The following is a 13,171-nucleotide window of genomic DNA, read 5'->3' as shown; positions in this document are numbered from 1 at the left end:
ACCTTTGACTGTTTTGCTTTACTTAGCTTCAGTGAAGGAAGGACGGGAGGGTGTCTAAAATGGAAGTAATGGGCAGGTATACCGTCATTCCTGGACAGGGTGGTGGAGTGATAGCGTAATGACAGCTGTGCCCTCTGGCACATACATTGCAGCAGCTAGATTTCTTGTACAGGTGCAGGTGGGCTGTGTCAGGGGCATCCTTCTGCCCCTTAGTTTGAAGCCTACTCCCACTATCCTGCCCGTCAAAAAAAAAAAAAAAAAAGGCTCTGACATCAAGAAATGACACACCTGGGTTGTGTTAAGAAATTTTTATTATTTCCTTTGGATTTGTGATGAAAGCACATAAAATTACAAGTGGAAGAAACATCATGCCACAAAATTGCATAGAATTATTACAAAAATGTGAATTATGCATTTTAAATAATTTGAGATAGAAGAACCAGAATATGTACACTTTAAGAGTTTCAAATACTTTGTCCTATCTTTTATTTTTCTTCTGAAAAGGCAAAAGTCACAATGTCCAATCCATCACAAACAATATTTATACAGTGCACAAGCGCAACATTACATTCAAAGTAACGCAAGCAATGGCCCTTTCTTTCAGAATTATTTAATGACTGCTTATCTATTACAGGAGCATTAATTAATGTATGGTGATGTTAAAACGTTCAAATGAAATGTTGAAAACCAAAAAGTCACGGCATGTCATTAGAATTTTGAAAATTGGTGTTCACGGCCAAAATCACGCTATTTGCAGTAGCGTAAGGGTATCAGAGGGGCACAGTCTAATTTACGACACAGCTCTAACTCTCTATTATAGGAGAAACCACGGTACAGAATTTCACACATTCAACACAGAACAGGGCAAATACAGAAAGGCACAAAACTGCACATCATATAGACCCTTTTTCTTTATCTTACTCTATTTCAAGTAATATTAATATTGTTAAATGATAGTATCCTTGTAGTAGTTTCAATGATGCAAGATGGACAGTGTTATGCACTACCGCACGACCGCAAAAAGTGTCATTGTACAGATATAAAAATGTGATTACGGTAAATGGCCAAATACAAATGTATTGCAAAATGACTAGAGTCACTAAGAGAATGAAGTCCAACTACCAAAACAGTTTTGTGTAAGTCAGAGTTTTTCCACTTCTGTCTTTCTCTGGACTAATATGTGATCCAATGTTCAGTAATAATTATCATCGTGTTTGGTTATGATTGCTATTATTAGTTCATTCTTCTGCAACATTAGACAGTCTGTGATTTTATTTATGATAATGTAGCTTTCAATTGTGCCCATTCTTGCTTCCTTACGATTAATGCCTTTCTTTCAAAGTGCAAAAGTAGTATGATTTACAAAAGATTTCTCTTTCAGTGGAAGATAAATTTTATTAAGTGTCTAATCAATACCCCCATGTCCTTCAGATCAAAATATAATCATCTCCAAAGAGGTTGGGATTTTTTCCCCTTGTGTCTTGCTAGATGTGTTTTTTTTTTTTAATCACTCTTGCCTAATGTTTGAACTAAGCCTTCATTTTGATTAAAACTTAATTGTGACCTCTACTTATTGCTTAAAGTTAAATAAAATAATTTGCATAAAAATATTAAATTCTTGAAACAATTTTCAGGACACAACTAGTTTTTGCATTTTAAAATGTTTCGCTAAGCTACAATCAGACAGGTTTATTTCAAAGTAAAATAAAGCTGTGAGTGTCTTTCTTTAGCACGTTAACTTTAATGTTCTTTGTGTTACTCTCTAAATTATATTTTCCTCTATATAATTATTCTCTCTTACTTAAGTTCTTTCAATAATATTTTTGATCAGTTTTACCATGATATAATTTGTTTTTCTTGTGCCACCCAACATAGAAACTTAATAAAAAGACATAGTTAAGTGAATTAAATGTACATAGTAAATATATAATGAATTTTTTTACGTTAGAATAAAATTGAAATCTGCAGACTTAAAAATTATGAAAGATATTAATAAATTTCCATATTGCTGTCCTATACAGTTTTGCATATTCTATTAAAACAAGCTTAACATCTGATACTTAAAATCCAGTTTTTGATCCTGCAAAATATATATCAAATTCATATTCTAAGCTCTAAATCTATCTCAACTTGCATCAATAGTTCCATCAACTGTTTCTTAGAATTTCAATATCATTTAATAGCCACATAATATAGATAGATGTTTGATCATTTTCTTCTCTAGGTGTTTATCCCTGAATTTGGTGTTAAGTCTTGTGGAAGAGACTTGGGTCATTGCCAATTAAAAAAACACACATCTACACTTATATGCGTGTAGGAGCGTGTGTATGCACTTACATGGCTGTGTGTGTACATATATACATGGAGATAATATATATCATTTATATGTGGGTCTGTGTATTCTCTAGATAAATATTCAATCTTTATCTCTATAGTAAAAATAAATGAACCATAAAAAATGTGAGACAGCAAAATAACCACAGGAACCTCTTTACTCTGATTGAATCTCTGCTCAACATACAACGGCTCAACTATTTTTATTCAACCAGACAGACTCTTTGTAGTTATTAATAATCTCAGACCAACGACCAATGAATACTCAGACTTTGAGTGCAAATAGTCAACTCGGAAAGCACACTGCCTGGAAGCGTGTGGCCAATTTGCTCAAGCAACCAAATATGTTAGCCATATTGCTAAGTCTTGGGATGGCTTCACTGGGCAAGGATAGAGTCAAGTGACTTTTTTTTTTTCAAGAAAGAAAACCAACTTATTTGAATCACTATGGTATCTAATAAAGCCATGTCAGCAACAAATACACTGATGCCTCTATGATAAATAAATTAGCAGACTGCAAGCCGCCAGTACTTGCAAAGCAAAGGATAAAACAATTTAATATGCATGTTAACTTGAAGATATGGTAGTTGAGGGGCAGTTAGGAAAACAAATGCTCAAAGTTGGCTGTTCGATAGTGTTAAATAGTGCTATGCATTTCTCAAACTATTTTTATTACTTTGAAATACTTTACACCAGAGCTTCAAATAAAAACAGGAGTTTGATTTTCTTCAAAAAAAAAGACACTGTCCTTCATTAAATGTCCCATGGAGTCTGGAAGTTGCCCGCTTTGTTTACTATTGGAAAGAAAACAAAAATCCCACATACATGCACTCTCTACAAGTAGACCTGCAGTAGTGTCCACATAACGCATGGAGCCTGGGCATGAGGATGTTTGCATGGATCCTTCTAGAACTCTCCATTTTGTGTGGATTTTAGGCGAAGGGATGCTTCTCAGGAAGATGCTCCAGGGCAGTGATATTTGTAGTCAGAGAGAGTTCGATGAAGTGGCCATGCATGCTTTGAAGGCCTGGCAGGGACAATCACAGAGGAGTATCAAACTCTTTTCCTGGGTTGTCTCCCTCTAGCTCCTCACTGGAGGGAGGCTTGTGGTTCAGTTTTCCAGGGTCTGAGGCCAGGGAGGGAGGGGCAGAACTGTGATTGCTCTCTTCACTGATCTTCCCTTTCATGGCTTCCTGCACAAACTCCAAGATCTCCAGGGGCAGTCTTTTGAACTTGTCTTGGTACTCTTGCTCCAAGTCCATCTGCAGCTGGGAGACATCAAGAGAGGAGGATGATTTTAGGTCATTTAGTTTTCTATAACCACCCACAGAGAACCTCTTTGGGAGAGATGTACAAAGATGAGGGAGGAATAAATTAATGTAAATACCATCCACTGGTTATCTATAGAGAAGATGTCAAACAGAGTGTAGTTGGACACGTCACTTGTCCATAGCTGAAAGTCAAGTTCAGGTTATGAGTGGATGTAATAGGGCTAAAGACCTGCAACCGTATAAATATATCCACCCCCTCCGCCCCACATACACACACACATACACAGGCACAGAGGTGAATCTTTTTGAAAACGTTTACAGAAGTAATACACAATGATCTGAAGCTCTTAAATTGAAGGGATTGGAAGCTACTGATTGCTGGGAGTGCCAAGGTCAGCCATGCATCAGACTGGGGAGAGGGAAGAGGTGGCTGGAGAGGACGGGGGAGCTCTATGTGGACTTCACGAAGCGAGGCTTCATCCAGAGACTGGGAAGCCAACACTGAATACTTCTAGAGAGGAGCTCAATGAGTTTTTAAAAAAGATTTGTTTAGGATAAGAGAAAGGGCATGGGGAGTGCAGAGGGGGAGAATCCCCAGAGGACTCTTGGAGGAGCCCATTATGGGGCTCGATCTCACAACACTGACATCTTGACCTGAGCTGAAACCAAGAGTCAGATGTTTGATTCTGCCCCACCTCATGCCTGTCAATGCATTTTTATGAACTGAACATACTCTTGTAACCAACTTTAACTTCTGTTTTGACTTCTATTATCACCTCTTTGAATCTTTTCTTTTCATTCTAACTTTATTTGCCTTGTAAATTGTTTTAGCTATCCTATAAACTGTCTTTTAATTTATCTATTTAATGGTCTGGATAATGCCCAGACTTTTAAAAGTCACGGAACCCTTTCTTCAAGTACAGACTTAAATGGAAACAGTAATCATAAAACCAATGAAAGCTGGGTGTCTTCTGTGGCTGTGGGGAGGGGCAGGCCAGCAGTGGGTGCTGCCTGCTGGAAAGCTCTGCTGCACTAAGCCCCCATCAAAACCCAGAATTTTATTTTATTTTATTTTAAAGATTTTATTTATTTATTGAGAGAGAGAGAGAGAGAGAGAGAGAGAGAGCGCCTGAGCAAGGGGAAGGGGCAGAAGGAGAGGGAGAAACAGACTCCCCACTGAGCAGGGAACCTGATTCGATTCGAGCCTCCATCCGAGGACCCTGAGATCATGACCTGAACCGAATGCAGACGCTTAACTGATTGAGTCACCCAGGCACCTGAAATCCAGAATTTTAAATAAAATTCCCTTTTATTGAATGGTAAGCAGGGAATCTAGTCTTAGAAACAGCATGTGAGACTAATGCTTTTTCTGCTCTTAGCTCCAAGGCAGCTTTTCTTGAGACATGTCCTTTAAGAGGAGGAATTCTAAGAATTTTTTTTTTTTGTGCTTCTCAAATTTTTAAGATTTGTGCACACAAATCACCTGGGACCCTGACTTTGTTTCTGATTCAGGAGAGCTGAGTGGGGTCCAAGATCCTGCATACCTCAGTGGCTCCCAGGTGATGGCTGGTTACTTTGGGCACCCTGCTTAACTTCCTGTCCTGCTTCAACTCTGAACTCCTTATTCTACTTTTTTGTCTTGATTCTGGCTATCTGTTCTCCATTGGAGGCTTCTTGCAGTCTCTGCTGCTTTCCCTGCACCTGGACCATCCAGGGTTAAGACAGTGCTCGGGGCATCTGTCCCTCGGTGCTGTGACCCCCTTTCCTTACTCATATTCTGGACAGTGTCAGCAGCATAAGAAGAACACCCTCTTTCGTTCAACCCCTTTGCTCTTTCTTTAATGCTAGAGAAATTCTGCCAAGAGTTAGTTATATAATATAGTTCCATAATCTCTCATTTGCAGTTCTAAAACCCCTAAAGATCTGAAATCCAGAAATTTTTGTCAATTTGTGGCAAACACATAGACATTAATTGATATAAGGTTATTTATCATCCTTATGTATTTCACTGAATGTGAATATCTATGCATGGTACTATAGACTTATCAATTTGTATGACTATGAAGATGGCCAAGCACCCCTCTAGAGTATTATGCTCACAGTATATGCATTATATGTCACTTTCTAAAATCAGAAAAATTATTAATTCCAACAAACAATGACCCCAACAGTCTCACGTAATGGATTATGGATCTGAGTTACCTTTTTTGTTTTTTTCTCCATGTCAAAAAGTGCCTGATAAAAATGACTCGGCCTAAGTATTGAAAGTCAACTATTCTTCCCAAATATAAAATGTAGGGTATTTACGAACATATTATGCAAGCATATGAATTCTAATAAGCCAAAGAGGAAATGCGCTATGAGAAGGGCACTCTTGGGGCTCTGTGATTGACATTGCTACAATGGAGCAAAGGCACCTTCACACACAGCTGCTCCTTCCCTGTTGGGAACAGGTGAGCCATTGAAACATCACAGACTAGAGGACAACGGTTGATTCTTTCCCAGGTACCTCAACAATTTAGAAGGGAATGGAGCTTTTACAGTAGTGAAATCTTAACCTGGTGTTTGGCAGTTCTCATTAACTACCATCCAGGTCTCATCATTAATTTGTCTCAATATTAATTCAGCAATGCATGCTGTTCAAGTTTGGTTTCTAAGGGATACAAGGAAAAGAAGAAAAGCAAGGGATTTCACATTTAAGAAAGAGTAGATTATTGTTTTCCTTTAGGTCACTGTTGGAAACCTTTAACTTTAGACATGTTGTATATTACCTAGTGGTTCAATTTATCTTAGGTCAGTAGTAGCCAAGACCCAATGGTGCTAGATAGAGCTGTTTCCTTTTTTTAAATTTATATATAAGAAAGAATCTGAAATGTGAGACACTGTCAAATACCTAAAGCTAACATTTTTGAATAATTTTTAATAATCTAATTTTAAAACAATCTAATTTTAATAATTATGATTCTACACCCAGTTCTAGTGTTTAAGGTCTTTCCCTGGCATGCCACAAAGCAATGCCCTAGGACACCAGCTGTGTCCCATAATTTCACTCAGTTATAATATTATCTACCTGGAGATAGCATCAGGTCCTAACAAGTTCAGAGCTCAGTCCTATAAGGCTGTCCCCCACTTTCACTTCATTTCAGATGTCAGTTGCAAGTCCAGTTTGTCGCCTGTGATTCTAACTGAATATAGATTGGCCATTCCAATGATCCCCTCATTGGGTTTGATTAATCTGCTACAGTGGCTGGCAGAACTCAAATATTTTACTTACTAGATTACAGGCTTCTTATAAAAGAGTGTAGCTCAAGAACAGCTAGGTGGAAGAGATACACAGGGCAAGGTATAGGGAAAAGGGTGTGGAACTACCATGTTCTTTGAGCACCACTCTCTCTGGATCTCCTTCCACATGTTCACCAACTCAGAAGGTCCTCAAACCACATCCCTCTGGGTTTCCATGGAGGCTTTATTACATTGGCATGGTTGATTGCATCATTAGCCATTGGCTATTGATTCAGCCTCCTAGCCACCTTATCTCCCTGGAGGTTAGTGTTGGGACTGTAAAGTCCAACCTGCCATGGCAAATTAGTCCAACCCTCCTGGCAGTCAGTTCCCATCTTTAGGTTACCTAGGGCTTTTTGAAAAGTCATCTTATTAACATAACAGAAGACACCTTTGGTTGCTTATCATTTAGGAAATTTCAAGGGGTTTTTTTTTTTATTTTTAGGAAATCTGTGCCAGGAACTGGGATGAAGACTGAATATGTATTTCTTACTATAAATAACAATATCAGGGGTGTGGGGCAAGATGGCAGAGGAGTAGGGTCCCCAAGTCACCTGTCCCCACAAACTTACCGAGATAACTTTCAAATCATCCTGAAAATGTACAAATTCAACCTGAGATTTAAAGAGAGAACAGCTGGAATGCTACAGAGAGAAGAGTTTGCACTTCTAACAAGTACAACTCATTTTTTAGCCACTCTGCACTGAGCAAAATGACTAGAAAGAAGAACTTACCACAAAACAAAGAATCAGAAACAGTACTGTCTGCCACAGAGTTACAGAATTTGGATTACAATTTGATGTCAGAAAGCCAATTCAGAAGCACAATTATATAACTAATGGTGGCTCTGAAAAAAAGCATAAAGGATTCAAGAGACTTCATGACTGCAGAATTTAGGTCTAATCAGGCCAAAATTAAAAATCATTTAAATGAGATGCAATCCAAACTGGAGGTCCTAATGACGAGGGTTAATGAGGTAGAAGAAAGAGTGAGTGACATAGAAGACAATTTGATGACAAGGAAGGAAGCTGAGGGAAAAAGAGAAAAACAATTAAAAAAAACCATGAGGAAAGGTCAAGGGAAATAAATGACAGCCTCAGAAGGAAAAACCTACATTTAATTGGGGTTCCAGAGGGTGCCAAAAGGGACAGAGGACCAGAAAGCATATTTGAACGAATTATAGCTGAGAACTTCCCTAATTTGGGGAGAGAAACAGGCATTCAGATCCAAGAAATAGGAGAGGTTCCCCCACCCCCACTAAAATCAATAAAAACTGTTCATCACCTCGACATCTAATAGTGAAACTTGCAAATTCCAAAGATAAAGAGAAAATCCTTAAAGCAGCAAGTGACAGGAGATCCCTAACTTATATGGGGAGAAATATTAGATTAACAGCAGACCTCTCCACAGAGACCTGGCAGGCCAGAAAGGACTGGCAGGATATATTCAGGGTCCTAAATGAGAAGAACATGCAGCCAAGAATACTCTATCCAGCAAGGCTGTCATTCAGAATAGAAGGAGAGATAAAGAGCTTCCAAGATAGGCAGAAACTGAAAGAATAAGTGACCACCAAAGCAGATCTGCAAGAAATATTAAGGGGTACTCTGTAAAAGAAAGAAGATGCCCAAAGAAATAATCCACAAAACAGGGACTGAATAGGTATTATGATGACATTAAATTCATATCTTTCGGTAGTAACTTTGAACGTGAATGGGCTTAATGACCATGAAAAGGTGCAGGGTTTTAGACTGGGTAAAAAAGCAAGACCCATCTATTTGCTCTCTACAAGAGACTCATTTTAGACCTAAGGATACCTACAGCCTGAAAATGAAAGGTTGGAGGACCATTTACCATTCAAATGGTCCTCAAAAGAAAGCAGGGGTGGCAATCCTCATATCAGATAAATTAAAGTTTATCCCAAAGATTGTAGTAAGAGATGAAGAGGGACACTATATCATACTTAAAGGATCTATCCAACAAGTGGACCTACCAATCAAGAATATTTATGCTCCTAATGTGGGAGCTGCCAAGTATATCAATTAATAACCAAAGTTAAGACATACTTAGATAATAATACACTAATACTGGGAGACTTCAACATGGTGCTTTCTGCAAATGACAAATCTTCTAGCACAACATCTCCAAAGAAACAAGAGCTTTAAATGATACACTGGACCAGATGGATTTCACAGATATTTACAGAACTTTACAACCAAACACAACCGAATACACATTCTTCTCAAGTGCACATGGAACTTTCTCCAGAAGAGACCACATACTGGGTCACAAATCAGGTCTTAACCGATACCAAAAGATTAGAATTGTCCCATGTATATTTTCAGAACATAATGCTTTGAAACTTGACCTCAATCACAAGAAGAAATTTGGAAGAAATTCAAACATGTGGAGGTTAAAGAGCATCCTGCTAAAAGATGAAAGGGTCAACTGGGAAATTAGAGAAGAATTTAAAAGATTCATGGAAACTAATGAGAATGAAGATACAACCATTCAAAATCTTTGGGATACAGCAAAAGCAGTCCTGAGAGGGAAATACATCACAATACAAGCATCCCTCAAAAAATTGGAAAAAAACTCAAATACACAAGCTAACCTTGCACCTAAAGGAACTGGAGAAAGAACAGCAAATAAAACCTACACCAAACAGAAGAAGAGAGTTAATAAAGATTTGAGCATAACTCAATGAAATAGAGACCAGAAAAACTGTAGAATAGAGCAACAAAACCAGGAGTTGGTTCTTGGAAAGAATTCATAAGATAGATAAACCTTAGCCAGCCTTATTAAAAACAAAAGAGAAAAAATTGAAAAAAACAAAAGAGAAAAGACTCAAATTAATAAAATCATGAATGAAAAAGGAGAGGTCACAACTAATACCAAGGAAATACAAACTATTTTAAAAACATATCATGAGCAGCCATATGCCAATAAATTAGGCAATCTAGAAGAAATGGATGCATTTCTGGAAAACCACAAATTACCAAAACTGGAACAGGAAGAAATAGAAAACCTGAACAGGCCAATAACCAGGGAGGAAATTGAAGCAGTCATCAAAGAAGTCCAGGGCCAGATGGCTTCCCAGGGGAATTCTATCAAACGTTTAAAGAAGAATTAATACCTATTCTACTAAAGCTGTTCCAAAAGATAGAAAGAGATGGAGTACTTCCAAACTCATCCTATGAGGCCAGCATCATTGTAATTCCAAAACCAAAGACCTTACCAAAAAGGAGAATTATAGACCAATATCCTTGATGAACACAGATGCAAAAATTCTCAGCAAGATACTAGCCAATAGGATCCAACAGTACATTAAGCAGATGATTCACCATGACCAAGTGGGATTTATCCCCGGGATGCAAGGCTGGTTCAACACTCATAAAGCAATCAACATGATAGATCATATCAACAAGAGAAAAAAACAGGAACCGTATGATCCTCTCAATAGATGCAGAGAATGTATTTGACAAAATACAGCATCCATTCCTGATCAAAACTCTTCAGAGTGTAGGGATAGAGGAACATTCCTCAGCATCTTAAAAGCCATCTACAAAAAGCCCACAGCAAACATCACTCTCAATGGGGAAACACTGGGAGCCTTTCCCCTAAGATCAGGAATACGACAGGGATGTCCACTCTCACCACTGCTATTCAGCATACTACTAGAAGTCCTAGCTTCAGCAATCAGGCAACAAAAAGAAATAAAAAGCATTCAAATTGGCAAAGAAGAAGTCAAACTCTCCCTCTTTGCAGATGACATGATACTGAACATAGAAAACCCAAAAGACTCCACCCCAAGATTGCTAGAACTCATACAGCAATTCATCAATGTGGCACGATACAAAATCAATGCCGAAAAATCAGTGTTATTTCTATACACTAACAATGAGACTGAAGAAAGATAAATAAAGGAGTCAATCTTATTTACAATTGCACCCAAAAGCATAATATACTTAGGAATAAACCTAACCAAAGAGGCAAAGGATCTATACCCTAAAAACTACAGAACACTTCTGAAAGAATTTGAGGAAGACATCAAGAGATCGAAAAATATTCCATGCTCATGATTAGAAGAATTAATATTGTGAAAATGTCAATGCTACCCAGGGCAATTTACACATTTAATACAATCCCTACCAAAATACCATGGACTTTCTTCAGAGAGTTTGAACAAACCATCCTAAGATTTGTGTGGAATCAGAAAAGACCCCAAATAGCCAGAAGAATATTGAAAAAGAAAACCATAGCTGGGGGCATCACAATGCCAGATTGCAGGTTGTACTACAAAGCCGTGATCATCAAAACTTGTGGTACTAGCATAAAAACAGACACAGATCAATGGAATAGAATAGAGAATCCAGGAATGGGCCCTCAACTCTATGGTCAACTAATATTCAAGAAAGCAGGAAAAACTATCCACTGGAAAAAGGACAGTCTCTTCAAGAAATGGTCCTGGGAAACTTGGATAGCCACGTGCGGAAGAATGAAACTAGACCATTCTCTTACACCATACACAAAGATAAAGTAAAAATGGATGAAACATCTAAATGTGAGACATGAATCCATAAAAATCCTAGAGAACACAGACAACACCCTTTTTGAATTTGGCCACAGCAACTTCTTGCAAGATACATCTATGAAGGCAAGGGAAACAAAAGCAAAAATGAATTATTGGGACTTAAGATAAAAAGCTTCTACACAGCAAAAGAAACAGTCAACAAAACTAAAAGACAACCTACAGAATGGGAGAAGATATTTGCAAATAACATATCAGATAAAGGGCTAGTATCCAAGATCTATAAAGAACTTAATTAAACTCAACAGCAAAGAAACAAACAATTCAAGCATGAAATGGGCAAAAGACATGAACAGAAATGTCACAGAGGAAGACATGGACATGGTCAACAAGCACATGAGAAAATGCTCTGCAACACTGGCCATCAGGGAAATACAAATCAAAACCACAATGAGATACCACCTCATACCAGTGAGGATGGGGAAAATTAACAAGGCGGAAACGACAAATGTTGGAGAGGATGTGGAGAAAGGGGAACCCTCCTGCACTGTTGGTGGGAATGTGAACTGGTGCAGCCACTCTGGAAAACTGTGTGGAGGTTCCTCAAAGAGTTAAAAATAGATCTGCCCTACGACCCAGCAATTGCACTGTTGGGGATTTACCCCAAAGATACAGATGCAGTGAAATGCCAGGACACCTGCACCCCGATGTTTCTAGCAGCGATGTCCACAATAGCCAAACTGTAGAAGGAGCCTCGGTGTCCATCGAAAGATGAATGGATAAAGAAGATGTGGTTTATGTATACAATGGAATATTCCTCAGCCATCAGAAACGACAAATACCCACCATTTGCTTCAACGTGGATGGAACTGGAGGGTATTATGCTGAGTGAAGTAAGTCCATCGGAGAAGGACAAACATTATATGGTCTCATTCATTTGGGGAATATAAAAAATAATGAAGGGGAATAAAGGGGAAAGGAAAGAAAATGAGTGGGAAATATTAGTGAGGGTGACGGAACATGAGAGACTCCTAACTCTGGGAAACGAATAAGGGGTAGTGGAAGAGGAGGTTAGTGGGGGGTTGGGGTGACTGGGTGACGGGTACTGAGGTGGGCACTTGATGGGATGAACACTGGGTGTTATGCTATATGTTGGCAAATCGAACTCCAATAAAAAATATATAAAAATATTTTAGATCTAAAAAATAAATAAAAATAACAATATCACAGTAATAATAAGTAATTATTTAAAATAATTTTAAGAGGTTTATTTATTTATTCATGAGAGACACAGAGAGTGAGGCAGAGACACAGGTAGGGGGAGAAACAGGCTCCCCAATGCAATACTTGATCCCAGGACCCCGGGATCACACCCTGAGCCACCCAGTTGCTCCTAAAATAAGTTTTGGTTATTGACCCAGTTGTGGCTAAATTACACTTTTAGTGCACTCTTCTTTTATCATGGGGTTTGGTAGCTTGTAATTATATTCTAAACTACTTTAATAAATTAAGATAATTTATTAACTATATTAATTTTATTTATGTTACATGCCATATTTCACTCTTTTAAAAAAGTCATTCAGTTATTAATAAAATAATTTCAAAATTGCCTTTATTTTTAGATTTCAAATTAGAGCTATCCTTTTATTTATTTTTGTTTCTTATAAATGGAATATTTGTTCATTGTAAAAAAAAATATGAAGAGCAAAGCCAGAATCTGTTCCCAAAAAGTTCCATTCATCAGGAGTTTAGAATT

General features: G+C 37.9%; 1 protein-coding gene across 2 annotated transcripts in view; it reads right to left on the bottom strand.

Moving 5' to 3' along the window:
- Positions 1-293: 293 nt before the first annotated feature.
- Positions 294-13,171, bottom strand: part of PLCB1 (phospholipase C beta 1) — a 669,180-nt gene continuing 656,302 nt past the window's right edge. For both annotated transcript variants that reach the window (XM_026012292.2, XM_026012291.2), the window contains one exon: positions 294-3,602. Coding sequence is in view for 1 of the 2 variants with exons in the window: in XM_026012291.2 (XP_025868076.1) it covers positions 3,375-3,602 (228 nt within the window). In the remaining variant the exon portion in view is untranslated. The remainder of the gene's footprint in view (positions 3,603-13,171) is intronic.

Source organism: Vulpes vulpes, chromosome 14 (genome assembly GCF_048418805.1).
Source record: "Vulpes vulpes isolate BD-2025 chromosome 14, VulVul3, whole genome shotgun sequence".
Classification (NCBI taxonomy): domain Eukaryota; kingdom Metazoa; phylum Chordata; class Mammalia; order Carnivora; family Canidae; genus Vulpes; species Vulpes vulpes.
The sequence above is the reverse complement of the archived record's forward strand: the minus strand, read 5'-3'. Positions and strand labels throughout refer to the sequence as shown.